This window comes from Balaenoptera physalus (genome assembly GCF_965194825.1).
Source record: "Balaenoptera physalus genome assembly, chromosome: 16".
Classification (NCBI taxonomy): domain Eukaryota; kingdom Metazoa; phylum Chordata; class Mammalia; order Artiodactyla; family Balaenopteridae; genus Balaenoptera; species Balaenoptera physalus.
In genome coordinates, this window is record NC_138898.1 from 47,319,534 (window position 1) to 47,341,340 (window position 21,807).

A 21,807-nucleotide genomic window follows, 5' to 3' on the forward strand; every position below is an offset into this window, starting at 1 on the left:
AAGGTGAGGTTTACCATGTATGTAGAAGTAAAACTATTGCAACAATGGCACACATGACAGGGAAAGTCAGTCCTGGAGGCTGGAAGTCCAAGATCAAGGTGTCTGCAGGATGGGTTCCTTCCGAAGCCTCTCTCCTTGGCTTGTAGATGGTCATCCTCTCCCTGTGTCCTCACATGATCTTCCTCTGTACGTGTCTGTGTCCAAATTTCCTCTTCTTATAAGAATGCCAGTCATATTGAATTAGGAACCACCCGAATGACCTCATTTTAACTTATTTCCTCTGTAAATTCCCTGTCTTCAAATACAGTCACATTATGAAATACTGGGAGTGAAGACTTTAACGTGTAAATTTGAGGGGGAGACACAATTCAGCCTATAACAACATGTACCAATAATGGGACAATTGGACAGCTTGTGCCTCATGATATAATAAATTGGAATGAACACAGCATCACTTTTGTGACATTCTTGCCAAAAATCCATAACATGAATATCACCATGACAAAACATCAGAAGAACCCAAATTGAAGGACATCCTACAAAATTACCAACATACATTCAAGAATCTAAAAGTTATGAAAGATTAAAGGAGGCTAAACATATACACAACTAAATGCAACCTGATGCCAGCTTGGTTCTTGGGCCAGAGAAAGGGAATAACTGGCCAAACTTGAATAACATCCACCAGTTAGCTAATAGTATAATGCTAATTTCCTGGTTTCAATCATTGTACTGTGGGAGAAGAAGAAAATGCTCTTATTTTTTAGGAAATACACGTGGAAGTGTTTGGACAAAAATCAGAGGAATCTGGGTGAAGAGTTTATAGAAATCCCTTATATTATTTTTGCAATTGTTTTGGAAGTCTAGAATTATTTCAAAATTTAAAAGTTAACAGGGAATTCCCTGGCAGTCCACTGGTTAGGAGGCCGCGCTTTCACTTCCAAGGACCAGGGCTCAATCCCTGGTCGGGGAACTAAGATCCCACAAGGCGTGTGGTGTGGCCAAAGGAAGGAAGGGGGGAAGGAAGGGGGGAGGGAAGGGAGGAAAGTTAACAGAAGAAAACAAGCAAAAAAATGAAAACCCCACAATTGGAAAAATTACATCAGGATATGTGCGATGAGTACCAAGCACCCATCCAGGTGCCTAAGAAAACCAGTGATGTTCCACTGGCACATTTGTGCATTTTCAAATGAATGATGTAATAAGTTGAAACCAACAGCAAAGTGTGCCTGAACATGCACCTTCTGGGAATCAGATTAACTCACAGATTTAAATGGGGTGGGGGAAGGAGGGGGATTTCTCCAGAGATCTTCCTCTTGGGTTCCTCAAGTGTTAATATAGCTCAGCTCAAATTCTGCTTAAAAGTAAACTCTAGGGACTTCCCTGGCAGTCCAGTGGTTAAGACTTCACCTTCATCCTGATACCTGGTCAGGGAGCTAAGATCCCACATGCCTCACAGCCAAAAAAAACAAAACATAAAACAAACAATATTGTAACAAATTCAATAAAGACTTTAAAATGGTTCATATCAAAAAAAAAAATCTTTAAAAAAAAAGTAAACTCTAAAGAGCATGAACCATTATTAGAACATCACCGGTGTCACATAGATTGAACTTACATAAAACCAGGTGAAAACACAGGTGACCTTCCTGTGCCCTGTTTCCCCAGGTGTCACCTCTGAAAACACTGCTACCATCACACAAGCCCCCAGATTTAGACAACTGACAGGAACGTCCCATTCCCAGATAATTATTTCAGCATCGTATAGATCCAAGTTATGACCCTCGCCCAATTAGGACTCTACTCAGGAATCTTCCACTTGGTTCATTCCTTATTTAGTCATCCAGCTAGTATTGAGTGCCCAGTGTGTACCAGGCACAGTGCTACAAGCTGCATGAATGGAAAGATAAATAAGGCAGAGTACTTGTCTTTGACAAGCTAACCTTTACTTAAGATGTGGCGAATAAGTGTCTTCCCTTCCTTTATTTAAAAATTTTTATTGAGGGCTTCCCTGGTGGCGCAGTGGTTGAGAGTCTGCCTGCTAATGCAGGGGACACGGGTTCGAGCCCTGGTCTGGGAAGATCCCACATGCCGCGGATCGTGCAACTAGGCCCATGAGCCACAACTACTGAGCCTGCGCGTCTGGAGCCTGTGCCCCGCAACGGGAGGGGCCGCGATAGTGAAAGGCCCGCGCACCGCGATGAAGAGCGGTCCCCGCACCGCGATGAAGAGTGGCCCCCACTTGCCGTAACTAGAGAAAGCCCTCGCACGAACCGAAGACCCAACACAGCCAAAAATAAATAAATAAATAAATAAAGTAGCTATAAAATTAAAAAAAAAAGAGTGGCCCCCGCTTGCCACAACTAGAGAAAGCCCTCGCATGAAATGAAGACCCAACACAGTCATAAATAAATAAATAAATATATATATAAACAAAGTAGCTATTAATTAAAAAAAAAAGAAAAAATTTTTATTGAAGTACAATATTATATGAGCTACAGGTATACAATATAGTGATTCATCATCTTTAAAGGTTATATTCCACTTATAATTATTATAAAATATTGGCTCTATTCCCCGTGTTGTACAATACATCCTTGTAGCTTATTTTACCCATAATGGTTTGTACCTCTTCCTCCCCTACCCCTATTTTGTCCCTCTCCTCTCCCCTCTCCCCACTGGTAACCACTAGCTTGTTCTCTAGATCTGTATGTCTGCTTCTTTTTTGTTATATTCACTAGTTTGTTATATTGTTTTAGATTCCACATATAAGTGACATCATACAGTATTTGTCTTTCTCTGTCCGACTTACTTAACTTAGCGTAATGCCCTCCAAGTCCATCCATATTGCTGCATATGGCAAAATTTCATTCTTTTTATTGATCTATTCATCGGTTGATGAACACTTAGGTTGCTTCCATATCTCTTTTCCCTTCTTTTTTAAGATTATTATGAAAATTGGAATTACTTGGGATTAAAATCTTGAGTACTGTATTCATATCCTAGAGCTGTCCTAACAAAGAGCCATGAATTGGGTGGTTTCTAACAACAGAAATTTATTCTCTCATAGTTCTGGAATCTAGAAGTTCGAAAGAAAGGTATCAGCAGGGCTGGGCCCCCTCTGAGAGTCTGGGTAGAATCCCTCCCTGCCTCTCCCCAGCTCTGAGGGTGGATGTCATCCTGGGTATTTCCTGGCTTATAGCTGCATCAATCCAATCCCTGCGTCTCTCATCATATAGCATCTTCCTTGTCTTCATACGGCATTTTCCTCTCCTTTTCAGAATGCCAGTCATGTTGGATTATGACCCACCTAAACGACCTCATCTTAACTTGATTACATCTGCAAAGACCCTGTCTCCAAATAGGATCACCTTCACAAGTACTGGGGGTAAAGATTTCAGCTTATCTCTTGGGGTGACACAATTCAACCCATGACATGCAGGTTTCAGTAAAAAAATTTGGTCATTTCCTCTGGGAACTTAAATCTTCCTAAGGAGAAGACAACGTTGGTGTGTTTTTAGGTTCGATTTCCATGATATAAATGAGACTCTTTATGATTTGAGGGGCATATTTCTGGACCTGTGGAGGAAGTTTAAATGTAATACTTGCCCAATTATGTGGACTGAAAAGGGCTATTTGAGGGGGGTGCCATGTGGGGATCTCAAGGGCTTTCAGATCTGTTATCACAGAAGTGCTAATATATATGCTTCAGGCTGGAAAGGGAGGCTGCTGGAAAGAGAGAAAAGGAGACAGGAGATTGTATAACTCATAGGGTGGATGGTCCAGTCTCCACCCCTGCCATCATTTCACTGTTACCTGCTGCACATGGTGGGCTTCTGCAGAAAGATTCCCTTGGGGGAAAAACTAAAACAAAAACAGTTCTCCAGCTTAAAACATTTGAAAACCAATGGCTTAGATTGCTGGGAAATTTTTCAACATAGCTAAATTTGTAAATTTCATTCCTACTGGTAATGTTTTTCTTCCCTCTGTTTTCTTAATAAAATTAAGCTGATCAATTTATTTTCTGGTTTAAATTATATTTTCCATTCCATTGTTTTTCTGCTCCTGTATGAATAGAATGCTACTGTCCTAAGTCCCACTGATGGTAAAGTTGTTTGTATAGTAGAAGACTAGAACATTTTGCCTTGATTTTTCTTTAAAAATTCTAAAATATTTTTCTTTAAAAAATCAATAATTCACTTTTAAAAATTCAAATTCCAGTGTTGATTTAAAATGTTATTACTACCATTGATGGATGAAATCTTTTGAATTCACTTTTTTTCTCATTCTGAATGTTTTCACAGTAAACTTTAGCCTTCTAAGATAACTTCCTGTTTCACAGAAGAAAAATTGCATTAATAAAGTTATTCTTCTACATTCTTCTTGACATGATTCTCTATGTACCTTCCTTTCTCACTTTTTTTTATATCCTCCCTATTTTATTCTTTTGCTCTTCTCTTCTATTATGGTTATGTTTCCTGAATTTTTAATTCCTTTTTATTGTAAACCTTCCTTATTCCTAATGGCATTAGCCCAAGTTTTTAAATATCTTATACTTAAGTTATTTGATTTTGGCAGTTTTTCTTTATTCCCTCTTATACCACTTTTAGTAGAAATAAAAAATGTATTTTGTGTTAGTAAATGAACATGACCTTTACTGGAAAATTTTCATACTACGAGTAGATTGTTTTTTAAAACTTCTAGGCTATCACTTCGGACAGCATTTTCAATGCTCTATGTTCTATCTACTTCCAGCTCTTTGCTTAGCCCCTGTAAATACTTATTTTATAGAAATGTAAGCATACTGTGAACTGATATTTGTAGGTAGGCCTAGAAAAGCTGCAAGAAATCCATCAGGGAAATCTCAACCGGGAGCAGCCAGCGTGGCCTCTGGGCAGGTTCAGGGGGACTTAGCTGCTGCCCAACAACGGATGGACGTGTTCATCACGTCTCAGTTCTGCACTCCCTGGCCCCGGCCCCCAGCTCGCGGTTGCCGCAGGCACCAAACCCCAGACTTGCCCTCGAGAAGCTCGGAAGGCACCCCCAAGTGTCCTCGACCTCGTAGCTCCTCTGTTCTCCGCCCCTGATGGCGTGGAGTGTACGGAGCGCAGGGCCCACCACGTCGGGCTGAGAGTGCCACGGGCACAAGTCCGTGAAGCCTTTACGAGTGACTTAGCTGCAGAGAGCAGCCTGCCCCCTTGTCCCAAGGTGACCCACTTCAGGGATGGAGCGTCCTGACTCTCTCCCACAGGCTGGGACAGCCCTGGAGGGCCATTCCATCCTCAGGGCTCTCACCCAGGCAGCTCTCCCACAGCCTGTCCTGCGCCCTTGCCTCCCTTCCGGGCCTGCGATGCCAACAGCCCTCCCCGATAGGCACCCCTCGTGCTAATCTCCATCGGAGTCCACTTCTGAGGACCCCACCCTGAGAGACTGTCATCAGACCGGGCTCCACAAACAGCAGCAGTAATCTCTCCTCCCTCGGCCCAGCAGGCCCCCTGCTCCCAGCCCCTCCGTGTTTTAAAAGAATCTTTGTATATTCAGTGAACGAAGGAACAATGATAACCAGTTTTATTTTGCCTTCCTTTGGTTACTACTGAAGTGTGATTTTGTCTCACTTGCTTATTGCACATTTGCTCTTATCCTTTGTGACTGCTGTCTAAATCCTGTTATTTTCAGTGGTCCATTTTCTAAGGCAGTGATCATCTTTCCCCTACTGATTGCTATTTTCCCAAAACTATCCTTTGTCTTTGAACTTGATTTATAATACTTTTAAATAAGCTGATGTTTTCATTTGTACGTAGTCAAATCTCACAGGTTTTTCCTTTGTGACTTGTGTTTTTAATATTGTATATAGAAAGTCCTACCTCAGAGCGAAAGAGGTATTTGTAACTATCTCAAAGAGTACGAAATTGTCTTTATAGATTGGGAAAACTCTGTTGGAGTCTTATTTGTTCCATCAGTGTTTAAAAAAATTATTTTGTCAGGATAGAAAGTAAAAGCCAGCCACTCTGACACTCAGAAAAGTCTGTCCTCCCACAGGCTCTGAAGTCACAGTCGTGTCCAGGGGCCAAGCAACGTCCTGGTCAACCTTCTCCAGGACTAGCTCAGCCTTCATTGCCTTTTAAAATGTCTTTCCTGGGACTGGGACCAGCTCCATAATTTCAGGGCCCAGTACAAAAAGAAAATTGGGGCCCCTTATTCAAAAATTATTAAGACTTTCAGAATGCCATTTGCAGCAACATGGATGGACCTAGAGATTGTCATACTAAGTGAAGTAAGTCAGACAGAGAAAGACAAATATCATATGATATTGCTTATATGTGGAATCTAAAAAAATGGTACAAATGAACCTATTTACAAAACAGAAATAGAGTCACAGATGTAGAAAACAAACTTATGGCTACCAAGGGGGAAAGGTGGGGGAGGGATAAATTGGGAGATTAGGATCAACATATACACACTACTATATATAAAATAGATAACTAATAAGAACCTACTGTATAGCACAGGGAACCCTATTCAATACTCTGTAATGACTTAAATGGGAATAGAATCTAAAAAAGAGTGGATATCTGTATATGTATAACTGATTCACTTTGCTGTAGAGCAGAAACTAACACAGCATTGCAAGTCATCTATACGCCAATCAGAAATTAATTTTACAAAATTAATGTATTCGTCTACCTTGAAAAACATTATTAAGAATTTCAAGAGACCAACAACAGAGCACTGAACCAAGCTTGGGGTCTTTCTAAGCATGGGACCCTGTGTGACTACACAGGTCAAAAGTCCATGAACACCCCACCCAGAACATAGAGGCCAGTCCTTCCAGATCAATACCTTTGACCAGTTAGGTCAATCAAGTCCATCCAAAAATGTTTCATGAGTTTTTCACTTAAGTTGCTAAATGGTCGTAACTGTGTTCTTTTTAACTAAATTTGCTGAATCTACTGGGGTTTGGGGGGAGGGGTGCAGGGGGAAGGAGATTATCAGGCTGAAAGTTCTGCAAACAATTTGAGGGTGATATCTGAAGTCTGTTGTCTTTGAAGATCTCAAAGACATAGCTCCAAAATTAAATGCTAACCGCCAACCGCTAATGATGACCAGCCTCTTAAGATGCTGGGCTAAGGGCACTTACAGGGAAGGTTAGTTGTGGCCCTCATGGCAACCCCATGGGGCAGGCATTGTACAGACCTAATTTACAGATGAGGAACCAGAGTCCTGAGGGAGAGACGGAGTCAATTCTCCAGGTAACACAGTCTGTTAGCAGTGAACGGGGGCTAAAGTCAGGTCTGAATCCCCAGCCCCCTGCTTGACCTCCACATTGTTCTAGCACCGGGATCCCAGGCCCCACCTTCTACGGATATTACAAGAGAAAATCTGGATTTGGGAAGGCCGTGCGGAGGCTCACATGGTGGTCTGGCACTTCCCTCGCCATTAAAATGGGCCTCCTGCTTGTAAAAGACCCAGAACTCCCAAATATACCTGAACTTGCAAAAGCCCATATTTCAGGGCTGAGGGAAGTACAACTACTCTGTTTTCAGCTAAAGACAAGGAATTTTTTTCCCTTCTCTGTATAAACAGCAGGTTGTTTTCCTAGTTCTTAGCTGAATGCCAGGCCTCAGTAAAAAATAAAAGAAAAAAGAAATTCTTGCATAGAACATTAAGGATTCAGCAACATGAATCTCAAAAACATAGGTGTTCAGGCTCTGTGGACACAGCCAGCATTTCGGGTACGTACTTAAGCCCGGCCTCCTCCGCACAGTGTTTCAAGGCTGGAATTAAGGGCTTTGGCATTTGGTTAACCCTCTACTTTCAATCCTACTAGAAATAAAGCTAAAATGACCTGTTCATAGCACTGTGTGTTACTTATCTGCTTTCACAGTTGCCTCCAGGCCCAGGGCAAAGTCTGAAAGCAAGAATTGAACTGACTACATGATTAAAGCCAAAGTCGAGAGGTATATGTGTATATAGCCATATACATATATGACTTCCTCATCTCTCCAGTTTACTGTCTATGTATAGATACTAAAATAAAACACCGAACAACCATAACTTTTCATACTTCCCATGTTCCCTTCAGGATACAGACAACTGGATAGAAGTTTTAAAAAAATTTATTCATTCTTCTCACTCAGATCTAATTTGATAACAATCCAGGTGTGCCCCCGATTCCATATCTCATGTTTGTTTTAAACAATGATTGTCAATGTTCTTAATAAGAACCCTGAAACAAGATGCCAAGGTGACTTTCAAGTGATTAAAGATGACATTGTCAATACAATATTGTAAAACCTGTATTTTTTTATGATTACTTAGAAATATCTTATATTAACTCATATATGTGAAAACTAGAAAATAGTACAGATGAACAGGTTTGCAAGGCAGAAACAGAGACACAGATGTAGAGAACAAATGTATGGACACCAAAGGGGGGAGGGGGGGTGGGATGAATTGGGAGATTGGGATTGACATATATACACTAATTGTATAAAGTAGATAACTAAAGAGAATCTGCTGTATAGCACAGGGAACTCCATTTCACTGTACAGTAGAAACTAACACAACATTGTAAAACAACTACACCTTAATAAAAAAAAAAGAAATTGGTAATCCTTTTACATATTATTATATGTAATATATTACATATATTAATATATATAACATATATATACATTATTTTAATATATATTACATATATGTACTATTATATATAACATACAATAACATATACATTATATATAATATATACATTACATAAACATATATGTAATATATATTGTATGTGCAATATCTACATACATAATTATATGTATATAACTGGTGTCTACTGTAGTAGGTTGCAAAAATTGATCATAAATTCCTCCCACCCAAGTATGCAGGCCCCTTTGCAATTGACTTTGCTGTTCTCAAATAAAGAGGTGGAGACTATTTGATCACCTCTAGTATCTGAGTTGGCCTTGTGACTTGCTTTGACCAATAGAAGGCTGTGGACTTTCAAGGCTAGACTTTGAAAGACCTTGCAGTTTCCACTTTCGCCCTCTTGGGCTATTGCCCTGGGATTGCTAGGTTGGGAAGCTGGTCTAGCTCACTGCCTGAGAGGGGGCCATGCAGAGCAGACCTAAGGAGATCCAGTCAACAGTCAGCACCAACTGTCAGTCATAGAAATGAAGCCACCTTGGACCTGCCAGACCAGCCAACTCCAGCTGAATGCAGCTTCGTAAGTGAGCCCAGGGGAGACCAGCCAACCAACAGAATCATGAGAAATAATACATTGTTTTTGCTTTAAGCCACTATATTTTGGAATGGTTTGTTACACAGCAATAGATAGCTGATACATCTATACTGTAATGTTGCAAATGTCAGGTACATATGATAAATCTGCCTTTCCTTGAAGCCAGTCCCAAGGGTAGGGACTCTACAAGTGTAACATCATACAGACATCAGAAACAGGTAAGACATCAAGAGCAGAGACCCTCCGCTTGGGCAGGGTAAGGAGGGGATTATCAGAATCTCCTGCTTTTGCAAGGATTAAGTGCAGGCTCTGAGGCCAAAGTGTATGGACTCAAGTTCTGGACCTGCCATGATTAGTCTGGTACCCTCAGGCAAGTCACGTTACGTCTCTGTTCTGTTCCTCAATTTCTTCATCTGCTGATGAGAACAGATGTAGTACCTCCCCCAAGTGAGGACTGAATTAGAACATATTCACAAAGTATTTTAAAGCATACATGGTGCCTAGTAAGAGCATAATAAATATTAGCTTTTCCTATCGGGGGTGGAGGGAGTCACATCGATGTTGTGTCTTTCTATATCTGCTAGAACAGCTTGGGACAAACACAGGACTCACATTTCTACCTATACCAGGGTGTCCCATAAAAAAAATGATGGCTCTTTCAAGACTAGAACTTTTTCTCCCAATACTACCTCTTTTTTTTCAGCCATAATACTTATTTTGAAACAAGAATACTTTATATGTGTGAGGGTCTGTGAATTTTATTTTTATCCAAGAAATCCTGAGTTTAAAGGCTCCACGCTGATAAAAACAGATGGAAGTTAACTAGACCATTTATTATTTTCATGTGTATTAAACTTTCAAAAGAAATCTCTTACGGGACCAATACTCACCACCGTTACAGCCACTGATAACATCACAACCAAAAGTGGAGCTGGCAAGAAAAAACCTATGCTAATTTGTTTTCATTTAACTCAATGGAATGAAATTCTTGCAGCCAAAATTTCTTCTGATGCTGAGCCTAGTGCAACCTGAATAATTCTCAAAGGCGATGTTATCATGACAATTCAAAATAAACTGTTGGCTACATTCCTGACGGAACTGATAGATCTTTGATTCTAAGGTATAAGCGTTATTTACATTCTTGAAAGAATCCATTCCGTGGGACCATAAGGACCCAAACATTGTTTTCCCTGTGCTTTTTTCCTCTCTCAGGCTTCTTCTGCCTCAGTGTAGATATTATCAAGATGCCTCAGGTGTTTGACTTGACAATGGTGTTATCCAAATTTAAAAGAGAGTGATAGTATGCTGGGCAGAGCAACCTGGAAGGAGGTACAAGAAGAAATGAGTCCAATGAATTCAAATGGCAAGTGCCACTCTGGAGTTTCGTTCAAAAAAGCATTCTTTGGGGGGCCATATTAATCATTATCCCATGGTTCAAATGACATCATAAGATGCAGGAGTCTGCTTGGTTTTGAATATTTTAGGCACCTCTGATTATTTTTCAAGTCTAAATGAGAACTAAAAACACATTGTAGCCAGCACATTTTCTTTTAATTTTTAAATTCATGCATATTATTTAAAAAATGAAATCCATATGCTTATAAAAATTCATTTACACTTTGCACTTCACAACGTGTGACAGAGTCTTTTTATAAATCTTTTAATGTCTTTGTTTGCTTTGGAAAACATCCGGTTTGCGAGAAAAAACTCCAAACAAATTCACGTCAGAACCCAACTGCCGTATTCAGTTAACATGCACTTTTCACGACTGATAAGGCTACAAACGTTCGGAATAAATCCGAGGTCACCCTCCAGAGCAAAGAAGCATTGTTAGGTAAGAAGATCTGGATGGATGAAGGTGAATATCACTAAAATACTTGATCCTACAGCTACCTTTTAAATGTTATTTTGTCATACAGATTTGGTGTGTGTTTTCTTAAAGCTTTGAGCATTTGTGGATTTCCTCTAATTAAATTTCAGCAATAGATGAAGATTTCACCTACACTTCCAATTCCAAAATGGACACCTGAAGCAGATAGGTCTTTTCCTCTCCTAAAAGTCTGACACGGTCTTCCAAGGGAGGAGACCATCGATGTAACTCTTCCTGAAGGTACCGACCGAGTTGAAGGCTTTCGGCGCTACCTCTTTACGTCCTAGCCAGAGGGATGGAGTTAGGAATGGGGTGACTTTGACTCAAAATTCATTTACTCAGCACAGAGCAGGAAGACACAGCCGAAGCCCAAGCAGCTCCCATAATCAGCGCACTAAGGTGAGCAGCAGAGACAACAGGCTGTTTAACCCCCTTGAGGGGAACAGAGTAGGTTGAGGTCTCTGTACATCAGTTTCCAGCCTCCTGACATGACAGGAAACATGGTCACATAACATTGATGTAAGTGGACTTGCCACACAAAATCTACTTCAGTGCAGTCATGGTGGCTCCTGGGCCATCACTGATCCCCACAGGGCTAGCCATAGATTCATCAAGCACTCCTAAGGTCTTCGTGAACGTCTCAGGGCTATCAGATTTGATAAGTAGCTGACAGTGGCGGCTCCCTCTGATGCTGTGGAAAGTTCCAGACAATTCAGAGACTAGCACTGGCAGTCTCGATGGCCTCTGTACCTTTCACAAATCTGATAGACAGCAAATATGGTCTGCAGGGCTGTGACATGATTGAATTCACCCTAAAATGTTGATGTGCGTGAAAAAAAGGAAGAAAATGATAATAACAATACTAATAACAAATGAGCAGAACCCAAACCAAGTCTCTGCTCTTTACATATCATCAGATTTAATCCTCACAACTGCCCAGGGAGGGAGCTATTAGTCCCATTAAACAGACACGAAAACCAAGGCTGTCGAGTTTTGTCAAAACTTGCCCAAAGTGGGACTTCCCTGGTGGCGCAGTGGTTGAGAATCTGCCTGCCAATGCAGGGGACACGGGTTCGAGCCCTGGTCTGGGAGGATCCCGTGTGCCACAGAGCAATTGGGCCCGTGAGCCACAATTACTAAGCCTGCACGTCTGGAGCCGGTGCTCTGCAACAGGAGAGGCCACGATGGTGGGAGGCCCGCGCACCGCGATGAAGAGTGGCCCCGGCTTGCCGCAACTGGAGAAAGCCCTCGTGCAGAAACGAAGACCCAACGCAGGCAAAAATAAATAAATACATACATACATACATAAAATTTAAAAAAAAACCAAACTCATATTTGCTCTAGATTCAAAGCATTGAATATATGTACCTATTAGAGTCAAATTTAGAAGTGACACTTATTTCTAAGGTGATCTTCTCATCTAACTTATTTAATAATTCCCACGTGGATGAGCCTAGAAAATCTGTTTTTCACTATATGCCGAGCCTCTCCTGTTTGTTCCAGAATCAAAGAAACTGATTATCAATTACAATAATAATCATAACAGGAAGAAAACTCCTCTTGTAAACAGGTGTTGTTCACAACTGGACAGGTTACCACTTGAACAGAATGATGAATTTTTTGTATATTTACTGTTATCTTTGTATTCATCTTTATCTTGGTGGAACAATGTGTGCTCCCCCTGGTGGCCAGAATGATACCTTCACTTCTTAGATCTAGTTAATCATATCACAGCTTGTTTGCCAAAGGAGAATTTGTTGGGTTTTTTGTTTTGTTTTGTTTATGTTTCACAAGCTTCGAGTTCCAATTTCAACTCTTTTTAAAAGATCAATTTCCTTCAATTCATTCAAATATCTTTCTCATTTTTCATACAAGAAGTTTGTTGTGAAATTAAAAACATCTAATTAAAGAATTTTTGTTTTGTTGTTTGTTGTTTGGGGTAAAATTAAATCTTATAAAGCTAAAACCACATCCACCAGTGACTGGAAGAACGTCCCAAAAGTGAAAGTTGTACGGTCAATATAAGACACTGGAGATAATCCATCCAGTCAATATATCTCACTAGAGTAAAAGGAAATAGAATGTTACAGGATGGAAATGTAATTTAATAGCTGAGTGAACACTTGATCAGCTTATTTCATCCTCAAGAAGAAAAAGAGTGAAGGCAACCCAGGTGGTTAAATTGTAATGCAGTTGAAATTCCATCACCCATGAAAACTGTAATTGGGATTCCACTTTTGGACTTGGCCAGCCCAGAAACAGATGTGTGTTCCAACGAGGATCGCAGACTGCTCTCCTGGAGAAGCGCTCTTTAGAGTGAAACAGGGGTTTCAACTGGTTTCAACTCCAAAGAAGAGACTAGACTAATTTCAGTATAATTGTTCCAAGTGTTTAGAATTCCCAAGTTGGATTGTTACTAAATGTGTGGTTTCCCTTTTATTGCCTTGAAAAAAGAAGACAGTGTGATTCCTTCTTACTCTGTTCTTTTTTAAGTTTGAGATCCAACAGTTTGGCTAGAAATATCTCAGCCACAGTGAGTGAGGCTATAGTTCAAACAGCAAGGTCAAGGTGAAGACCAAATAGCATTTTGTGCATAATTCCCGCCCATTAAAAGAAGAGAATCAAATGTTTCTCATTACATAGCCTGCCTGGATGCACAATCCTTTGAGCTGAGTTCCTCGGGCACATTTTGGCAAGATTCTAAATTCATATTATCCGGCCTAACATGGAGCAGGTAGAGTTTCTTTTGAAAAGAAACCCTGGCCAATATAATTCTACCTAGAGAAACCGATGCCAGGAGACCTACAGTGGGCTTTAACCCAGACCACTGCTCCATTAAATAAATCCCATCCTCCTTAACAGAAGTCAAGAAACAAGCAAACAGGGAAACACAGTTGTCAATGAGCGGGGTCCACCCAACAGGAGATTAATGCCACATGGTTTTCAAGTGAATTGGGGATAAGTAAAAAGAATGCTCATGCCAGTGTTGGATGTTTACATTTTATTCCTATCCAGTATTTCTTCAAACGAGGGTCTTCCCCACCCCTTTGCCTCCGTTTCTCTTTCCTGACCTAGAGAGACGGTGTCCTTTCAAAGAAAGGAAAACTGCATTCTTCAGCCCCTGGCAGCTTTGAGTGTCGTTGGGTGATCTGTAGGACAAGCCAGGATGTCTTCAGGAAGGACAGAACTCTGTGTCTCCTGTCCTTTGGTTTGCTTTCTTTCCTCCTTGCCCCAAAGCAGCCACCTTTCCTAGGGAAGTTCTTACAATCCATTCTAAGCCCTTTCTCCAATCATGAATGCCACAAAACCCAGTCTTTATTCATTTAAAGCACGAAGCTGGCCCTCTTTACAAATACTCTGTTTCTAATAAACCCTTGTTGATATGCATCCATTCAAGAGAATAAAGTGAATATGCTAGAGCTGGTGGTGTGCAAAGATCAGATCTCCAGACCCCATCTGTGTGCACCCAGCACAGCGCTGTATGTACCTTTAAAGCACATACACAGAAACAGAGTTCTGCTGTCTGCATTTTTTTTCCTGGAAGGAATCATAAAAAAACTGTAACAGCGTTCATCTTTAAGGACAGAGATGAGGACAGGAAGAAACTTTCACTTTTCATTTCAATGTTTCTGTGCTGCTAGAATTTTCTAACGATGTACATATATTACTTTCATTCTTTTAACAAATCAAAGGGTTATTTGAGTGGTTACATGTCATTTTTTGTTTATTTTTGGTACTTTATTTTAAAAATTTATTCTTAAATTAAAAAATAATTAAAGGCAGGTACTAGTGCAAATTGCCTCTGGAGAGTGATTCTTTCTCAAATTATTCTACCCGACATGGTACTTTGTAACCTTATCATGAGTCCCCAGAACAGATCGACCGACATGCAGGGAGAACAAAAATGCAATCCTTAATGGACTCTTTTGAAAAGTGTTTCAATTCTGAGTCCTTCCATCAACCATAAAAACGACTCCCCTGCCCTTTGTTAACAGCGAAAAAATAATCATCTCCAGACAGGTGAAGCAACAGGGTTGGGCTTCCAGCAGGCCAGTGGTGTCACCGCATGGGAGGGTGCATTTCACAGACAGGACACCGAGGCTTGGTGAGGCCTCAGGCCTCCTCCCCACTGAATGGAACAGGGGTTTCACCTAAGCTCCCTGGGACTTTCTAGGGCCCGCAGCCTCCAGGGAGGAGGGAGAGCCCTGCATATCCCTCAGGACGTGACAAAGCGCGCTGGCCCTCTGCCCAGATGCTGTCCATCCTCCATGAATGCACCCTCAGCGCCAGTGACCCTGGAAGGCCCTCCTCCAGCCACACCACACGGGGAACTGCGGGGGACAGACTTGGAAAGTGCCTCCCTTTGCAGGTGGCAGCCTCCATCCTTCCTGGACTGCATTTTCCAGCTCTTCTCACCCCCTGATCCCAGTCAGCCCATACACAGAGCAAGATGTGGCAGAGAAAAAAAGGATGACAGCAATGACAGATGGATTCTTCTCATTTCTTCGGAAAAGGTGAGGTGCCTTCTTCCTGGCCCAAGCCAGCCAGCCCTCCAGACAGCAAGGATGGATGTGTGAGATGCTGTGGACGACTGAGCACGTCAAGCTCATCTAAATACTTTATTCCTGTTATCATTATGAGCAGCCTCTCTGCAGGAAATGCTAGCACGGAAGGCTGAGGACACCAGGCTCGAAGTTTGAGCCCCAATCCTGGCTCTCTAATGAGATGGTGTCACCCAGTTTCCATGTCCAAACCCTGTGATCCAAAGCTTGCTGTATGTGGGTCCAGAGAAATAAACTAGGTCTCTAACCCTCAATATTCCTCTTTATAAAATGAAACTTTTTGTATAAGCAAGAGACTTTGAAGACCTGGGAAGAAAAGCCTCTTTATGAAAAAAAGCAGATACTCTTTTCATTAGTTTTGATGAATACCTCCAGCAGGTACTATTGCAGTGAGATGCAATGAAAATAATTTCCCCATCGGTTCCCTCCAAGCAGACAGCTCCACTTACAAGCAAAACCTTCAATTCAAAAATCTCTGCTGTCAGTGTTAGAAAAGCAAACAGTGGGAGGAAAAACAAAACAAGTAGCCAGAGACTCCTCTGTAGTGAGAAATCCCTAGGTTATTTGGTAGCCTGTGATAGTTTTCTTTAGCTTTAGAATGTTAAAAAATGTTCTGGGAAAGTCCTCCATTGTTCCTCACTGCCTTCTGCCCATTTTTTTTCCTCTAAGGATTAACTTCATTTTAGGATGGTTTCTGCATTCTGTCTCTCTACCTCGAGTTTCCAGGGACCATCCCTGAAAATGGTCCTCCCCTCTCATTTTCTCTTCCACCTCAACCTGGGTTACAAAGTGCTAAGGAGTAAACCAATAAAGCAAATCCCTCTTCGCAGGATCTTAGTTCCCCCAACCAGGGATCGAACCCGTGCCCCCTGCATTGGAAGCATGGGATCTTAACCACTGGACTGCCAGGGAAATCCCAGAACAATTCCCTCTTAATAGTGTTTATGCTGGAAACCCAGGGGCTAAGTCAGTGAAACATACCTATACAACACTCCAGGCTGGACACAGACTTGCTCACCCTTACAAAGCACACATACAGACGCTTTCCTTTATTCAAAGGTAGCCACGGTTAACAGGTGATGTCAGACTCTCACCAGTGACATTTTTCTGACTACAGAGATTGCAGTTTTATGTCCAGGGTCCTGCCACCAGTGTTCTTGAACTTGGAAGCAGTGAACAGAGCTTGTGTCCTGCTCTAGAAAACACTTTCTGGATTTTTCTGACCCCCATCCCTTTGCAAACCAGAAGCCAGATTGCACCTTTGTACCCGGAAGCAGTTTGTGGTTTAAATTAACAAATGTGCTGACCCCTGAATACCAAAAAACAGTGCTGATGCGTCTACCATATGCCAGATTCCCTCCTGTTGGGTGTGGAGGGGTAGGAGGGGGCACCTCCAGGGCACGCATGGTTTTCTAAGTACAGAAAACACAGTGGCCCCAGTGCCCCTACTCCTACCCCAGTCTTCTTTGGGGTGAACTCAGAGGAAGCAAAGAGAAGCCCAGCCACTGAACACTGAGAAAACATCCAAACAAGAATATTTCCAGATAATATCCTTGGGGTGGGGGGGGGGGAGAAGAAAGGACAGTTCCCCGAGGTTTTCTTTGGGTTCATGGTTATAAAAATATGAAATAAAAGCTGTGGCTTCTCCATTTCCCAGGTTGGAGCCCCTCGGTGAGGCCTGGGGCCCCCGGAGGGGTGGAGGCTAAAGAGAGGAGGGCTTGTCGTGGAGACTGGTCTGGTGCTCTCGGCAAGGGGGTGAGGGTCCGGGCAGTGCCAATGAGGAGAGGCAGAGTCGTGACTTGTAAAGGCCAAGGAGAGAAGGCGGCGGACCTGGCTGGACCACAGGAAAGGGAGCCCACGTAGACGGGGAGACGGAGGGAGGAAAGGAAGCGAGATAGAGGGAAAAATGAAGAGGGCGAAGGTGGGGAAGAAAAGGAGGCTCAGGAGGAAGGAGGGAGGAAAGGGAGGAAGAAGGGAAGCGAGGCAGAGCGGGAAAGAGGGAGAGAGGGGACGGGAGAGGAAGGGAGGGAGGGCCGGTGCCAAATGGCCCGGGGAGAAGTAGGAAAAGACGCTGGAGGCCAGCTGGACGAGGGAGGCCACGTCAGAGAAAAGGTCGCGGCGACGAGGATGCAACAGTCTGAAGCCAAAGTTCAGAGAAGCCGAAAACCCCGGCCGATGGAGGAAGCGCGGCTGCCGGGCGCGGGGCCGGGAGAGGCCGGGGCTGATGGGCACTTCGGCCGCGGCGAGTCCTCGGGTCCGCGCCCCACTGCGCCCGCCGCTCCGCCGCCGCCTCCGGGCTCGGGCTCGGGCTCGGCTCACGGACGCGCGGCCCTAGGAGGTCGAGGCCGGGACGGGCAGTCCGTGTAAGCTCCCGAGGCCGTCGGGGGCCTTGCCGCCGGGGCTGGGCGGTTTCCGGTCGGCCACTGCGGGAGGAAGCACAGGGCGTGGGGTCACTGCCGGGAGCGGCGCCGAGCGGGAGACCCGGGGACCGCGATGCCCGGGAACACGGCTGACAGCGCAGGGTCCCGGGGAGAAGGGGCGGCGCGCGCTCCACATCTGGGGGCTGCAAAGAGGCAGCGAGACCGCGCTCCCCGGAGCCCTCGGCACCCACCCTTTCCGGCCCCGCGGGAGCCGCTCGCACGCCAAGCCTGGGTCGCGGCTCTCCGCGCAGGGCCCGCCTGCAGACGCCCCACGCCGCTCAGTAAAGCGGGTGCCGGGCGCAGGGAGGCGCTGCCGAGCCAGGCGGCCATGGGCGGGGCGGTGGTCCGATCCCAGACCAGGGAGGGAGCGGGGAGCTGAGATCCGCGCACCCCGCCTCCCGAGCCCCCACCCACCCCAGACCCAGCTGGTGCACCGGCCCAAGACGCTGCCAGCGCGTCAGGTCACGGTCCTCAAAGCAGCTCAGGGCTCGCGATGGGCCGGGGCGGGGGGGGGGGGGTCACCAAAATGCCCCGTGGGGAGGGCCCGGGGCGGCCAGGATCACCCACGACGTGGGAGGCGGTCGCGCGTTAGGCGGGCGGCAGACTTCGTTCTGCCCCCGCGGCCCGGGGATCCAGATGCGCTCATCACTGTGGGCACAGCACGTCCTGGGGCCTGTGGGCCTCCGGATTTAGTGACAGTGGACTTGCCATATTAGGCAGCATTCAGCGAGTTGCTCTATTATTTAGGGTTTTGGGAAGGGGCCCAAGTTTTGCTACTGGAAGCCAGAAAATTGACGCCACGATTGTGCAACCCCTGTTTTTCCCTTTCCCGACGCCCGGCCCCTCGGCTTCTCCTGCGCTAGAAAGCACAGGCTTATTCATACCTAAAATCGCCTATTTTCAACTTTCTTTTCTCCTCCACACGTCCTCCTTTAAAGGGGGAGATTGGGGGCGCCTCAGTTTGGGGTGAGGGGGAGCTGCCGGCTGTTTCCTCCTGCAGCGGCCCTCGCCCCGGCTCAGGCGCACCGCCCCGGGGCCGCGCGGAGCCGGGCCCACACCTCTGCGCCAGGGGCGCGCGCGCGCACACATGGTTTCGCAGAGGTGGCAAAGGGGTCTGAAGACCTTTCCAGGACCGACCCCTCGCTCTCCCTTGCCTCTCAGCCCTCTTTCCTAAACACAGTTGTGGCCGCTCAGCCGACGAAGTTTTCAGACCTTTTCATTCCACCCAGTACACACACTTGGAGGTGAGGGCCTGTTTAGAAAACATCTCCGGAGAAGGAGGTTTCTCAGCCAAGGGCCGGTTGCCTGAGAGACAAGCAAGAAAATGAACTCGTGAAAAATAAACACCCGGGAGACCAGAGACAGATTTCACTCCACTCTACGGGGGCGAGCCTGCTGCTGCGTTTTTAGCTCTTCCCCCGCCCCAGTCCCTCCCCATAGGACCCCTCCGCCCCTCTTTTCCCACCTGCAGGAATCTGGGCGATGGAGTGGGTACGTCGCGGGGCCCCCACGAAGGCTCGGGCCGGCGTTAGGCGCTCTACAAGCTTTTTTAATCTTAATGGGCAGGAATGGGGATAAGCTTTTTAAAAAATATTGGTACTTCCATTCCAGGACCACCACTGGGACCCTGGGGTGGGGTGGGGCGGGGCGGGGCGGGGATGGGGGAGATGTCAGCGGAGTCCTGGAAAGGGGTCTCCCAAGGCTGTGTCAAAGGAGACCGAGGTTGGCGGCGGCGGGCTCTCAAGCCAGCGCTTGCGCCCTAGTGTTCCTGGCAAAGTTCGCTTTTAGGATCCTTCAAGAACTAATCCGGAGCAGAGATGACTGGAACAAGCCGCGAGTTATCTCTAACAAATATAAAAGACACATTTTCTTTGAGCCTATGCAATATCTTATAAATTTGATTTCCAAATATTTAGTCTTTCCAAAACCCGGCTGGGAGGGACCTCAGAGCCACTAGGTTTTGAGGTTTCTGAAAACACTCTGTAAATACCATTTGTCTTGAGGGAATGCCTGATGGGGTCTGTCACCTGTCTGGAAGGGGAAGGGGAGGGAGATGGTCTTGTCTAGATAGGGTTCGGAATTCCTAGAACACGGGCGCCCCTCCACTTGTGGATGAAGTGGAACTTTCCTATGCTCTCAGGCCTTAAGAATTAAAGTTTCCTTTCACCATCGGGAAATGTAAATCACACATTCTTGCCTCAATAAATAGGGAACCCAGACTCACAACCCTCTACCAAGATAAAGTTAATAAATTGTAATGAATAATTTGACATCTGAGTAAGCTTATCTTAGAATAATAATGTTCATTTGCACCTGATGTGGAGGACATATTGAAATATATGTATATACATATATAAAATATAATATATATTATTATGTGTATATTGTCCGTGTATGGACTAGATGATCACAAGTATTTGTCTTTTACTGAGCATTCATGATATTAAACTGCTTTCAGTAAAGAAACTGTTTTCTTACTGAAGAAGTTCAATAGATGCTATTCCTACTACTCTTATGAACAATTAATGATAGTAAATTGTCTTATGGGATAGGTTTCTTTGAAGATAATTTCTTAAGCAATGATTAGAAAATTAAAGGCAGTGATTCACATTACTTTGCTTTGTAATTTTTCAAAGACCACTCGTGGGTGGGGGCAATCTTTCAAGTCTGTTTCTCTGCCAATGAGAAGAGTAAAAATCCATAACCCAAGTAGATATGCAATTCTCATTATTTATATGTTCCTGTTCAAACACAAACATTTGTATGCCAGCTGGAGAAATCATTTTCAATGATCGACCTGATTTATTCGATGACCCTTTACCTGGATCTTTAAAGAACTATCAGGATCAGAACATTGTTATTAATTTAACAATGAATGTAGCTAATTATTGCTGCAGATTTTGGAAATGGGTGGGATGTTTCATTAATAGAAGTGAAAATAATGGTTAAATGGACAGGAATGCCAGTGTCATTCAATGGCTCTGTATTTCTGAAAGGAAAGTATCTTCCAAAGAAAATTAACCAACAGTGAGTACCCCCGCCCCCCCCCCCCCCGCCCATCAAATTAACTAGAGTTAGCCTAGAATTCAGAACTGTGTGTTTCACCTTTGGATTATTACCTACATTTCATAATTTGTTTCTAAGGTAGCGCTTGAAATGCCCTGGGACAGAATGGCTCTGTTAGAAAAGGACCGCATCACTCTGAAGATAGTGAGTCCTTTTTCTAAGTCTTCCTGCTCCTTGGGGTCAGCGCAGGGGGAATCATTTATATTTGTGGATACGCTTTTCTAAATCAAATGAACCTGCTTAGTTAAACGATTAGTCTAATGAGTATAATTTGGTAAATTCCATTTCAATTTCTAATTCAACAGATAACCCCAGGTGTCAAGAAAACGAGTAGGTCCGAGTCCAAGGACAAGGCTCTGAGCAAAACACTCCCCCTAAGACCCCTTATCTGTCCTTAAAGGAAAAGCTCGAAGGAGCTCTGAGTCTCGACTTTCAAAATTCCCTTTACTTGGATTTTCCTGTAAATGAACAAGTGGAATTTTCCTATTATTTAAATTAAATTTAAAGCTTGAAGGAGTTCTAATTCTCAATATTTGTAAACTGATATCCCTGAATTTTTGTGCTCTAAAAAAGTGAAACAAAATTTTTTTTAACTTTTGTTCCTCCGCTTGACTGTTAATGATGGCATCTTAATCCTCTCTCTCTCTCACTTTC

At 43.9% G+C, this 21,807-nt stretch overlaps 1 protein-coding gene across 1 annotated transcript in view; it reads right to left on the reverse strand.

Moving 5' to 3' along the window:
- Positions 1-5,227: 5,227 nt before the first annotated feature.
- Positions 5,228-21,807, reverse strand: part of PAX1 (paired box 1) — a 20,288-nt gene continuing 3,708 nt past the window's right edge. The window contains 1 exon segment of the mRNA XM_082432100.1: positions 5,228-18,345. Within this exon segment, the coding sequence (XP_082288226.1) occupies positions 17,999-18,345 (347 nt within the window). The 3' untranslated portion in view covers positions 5,228-17,998.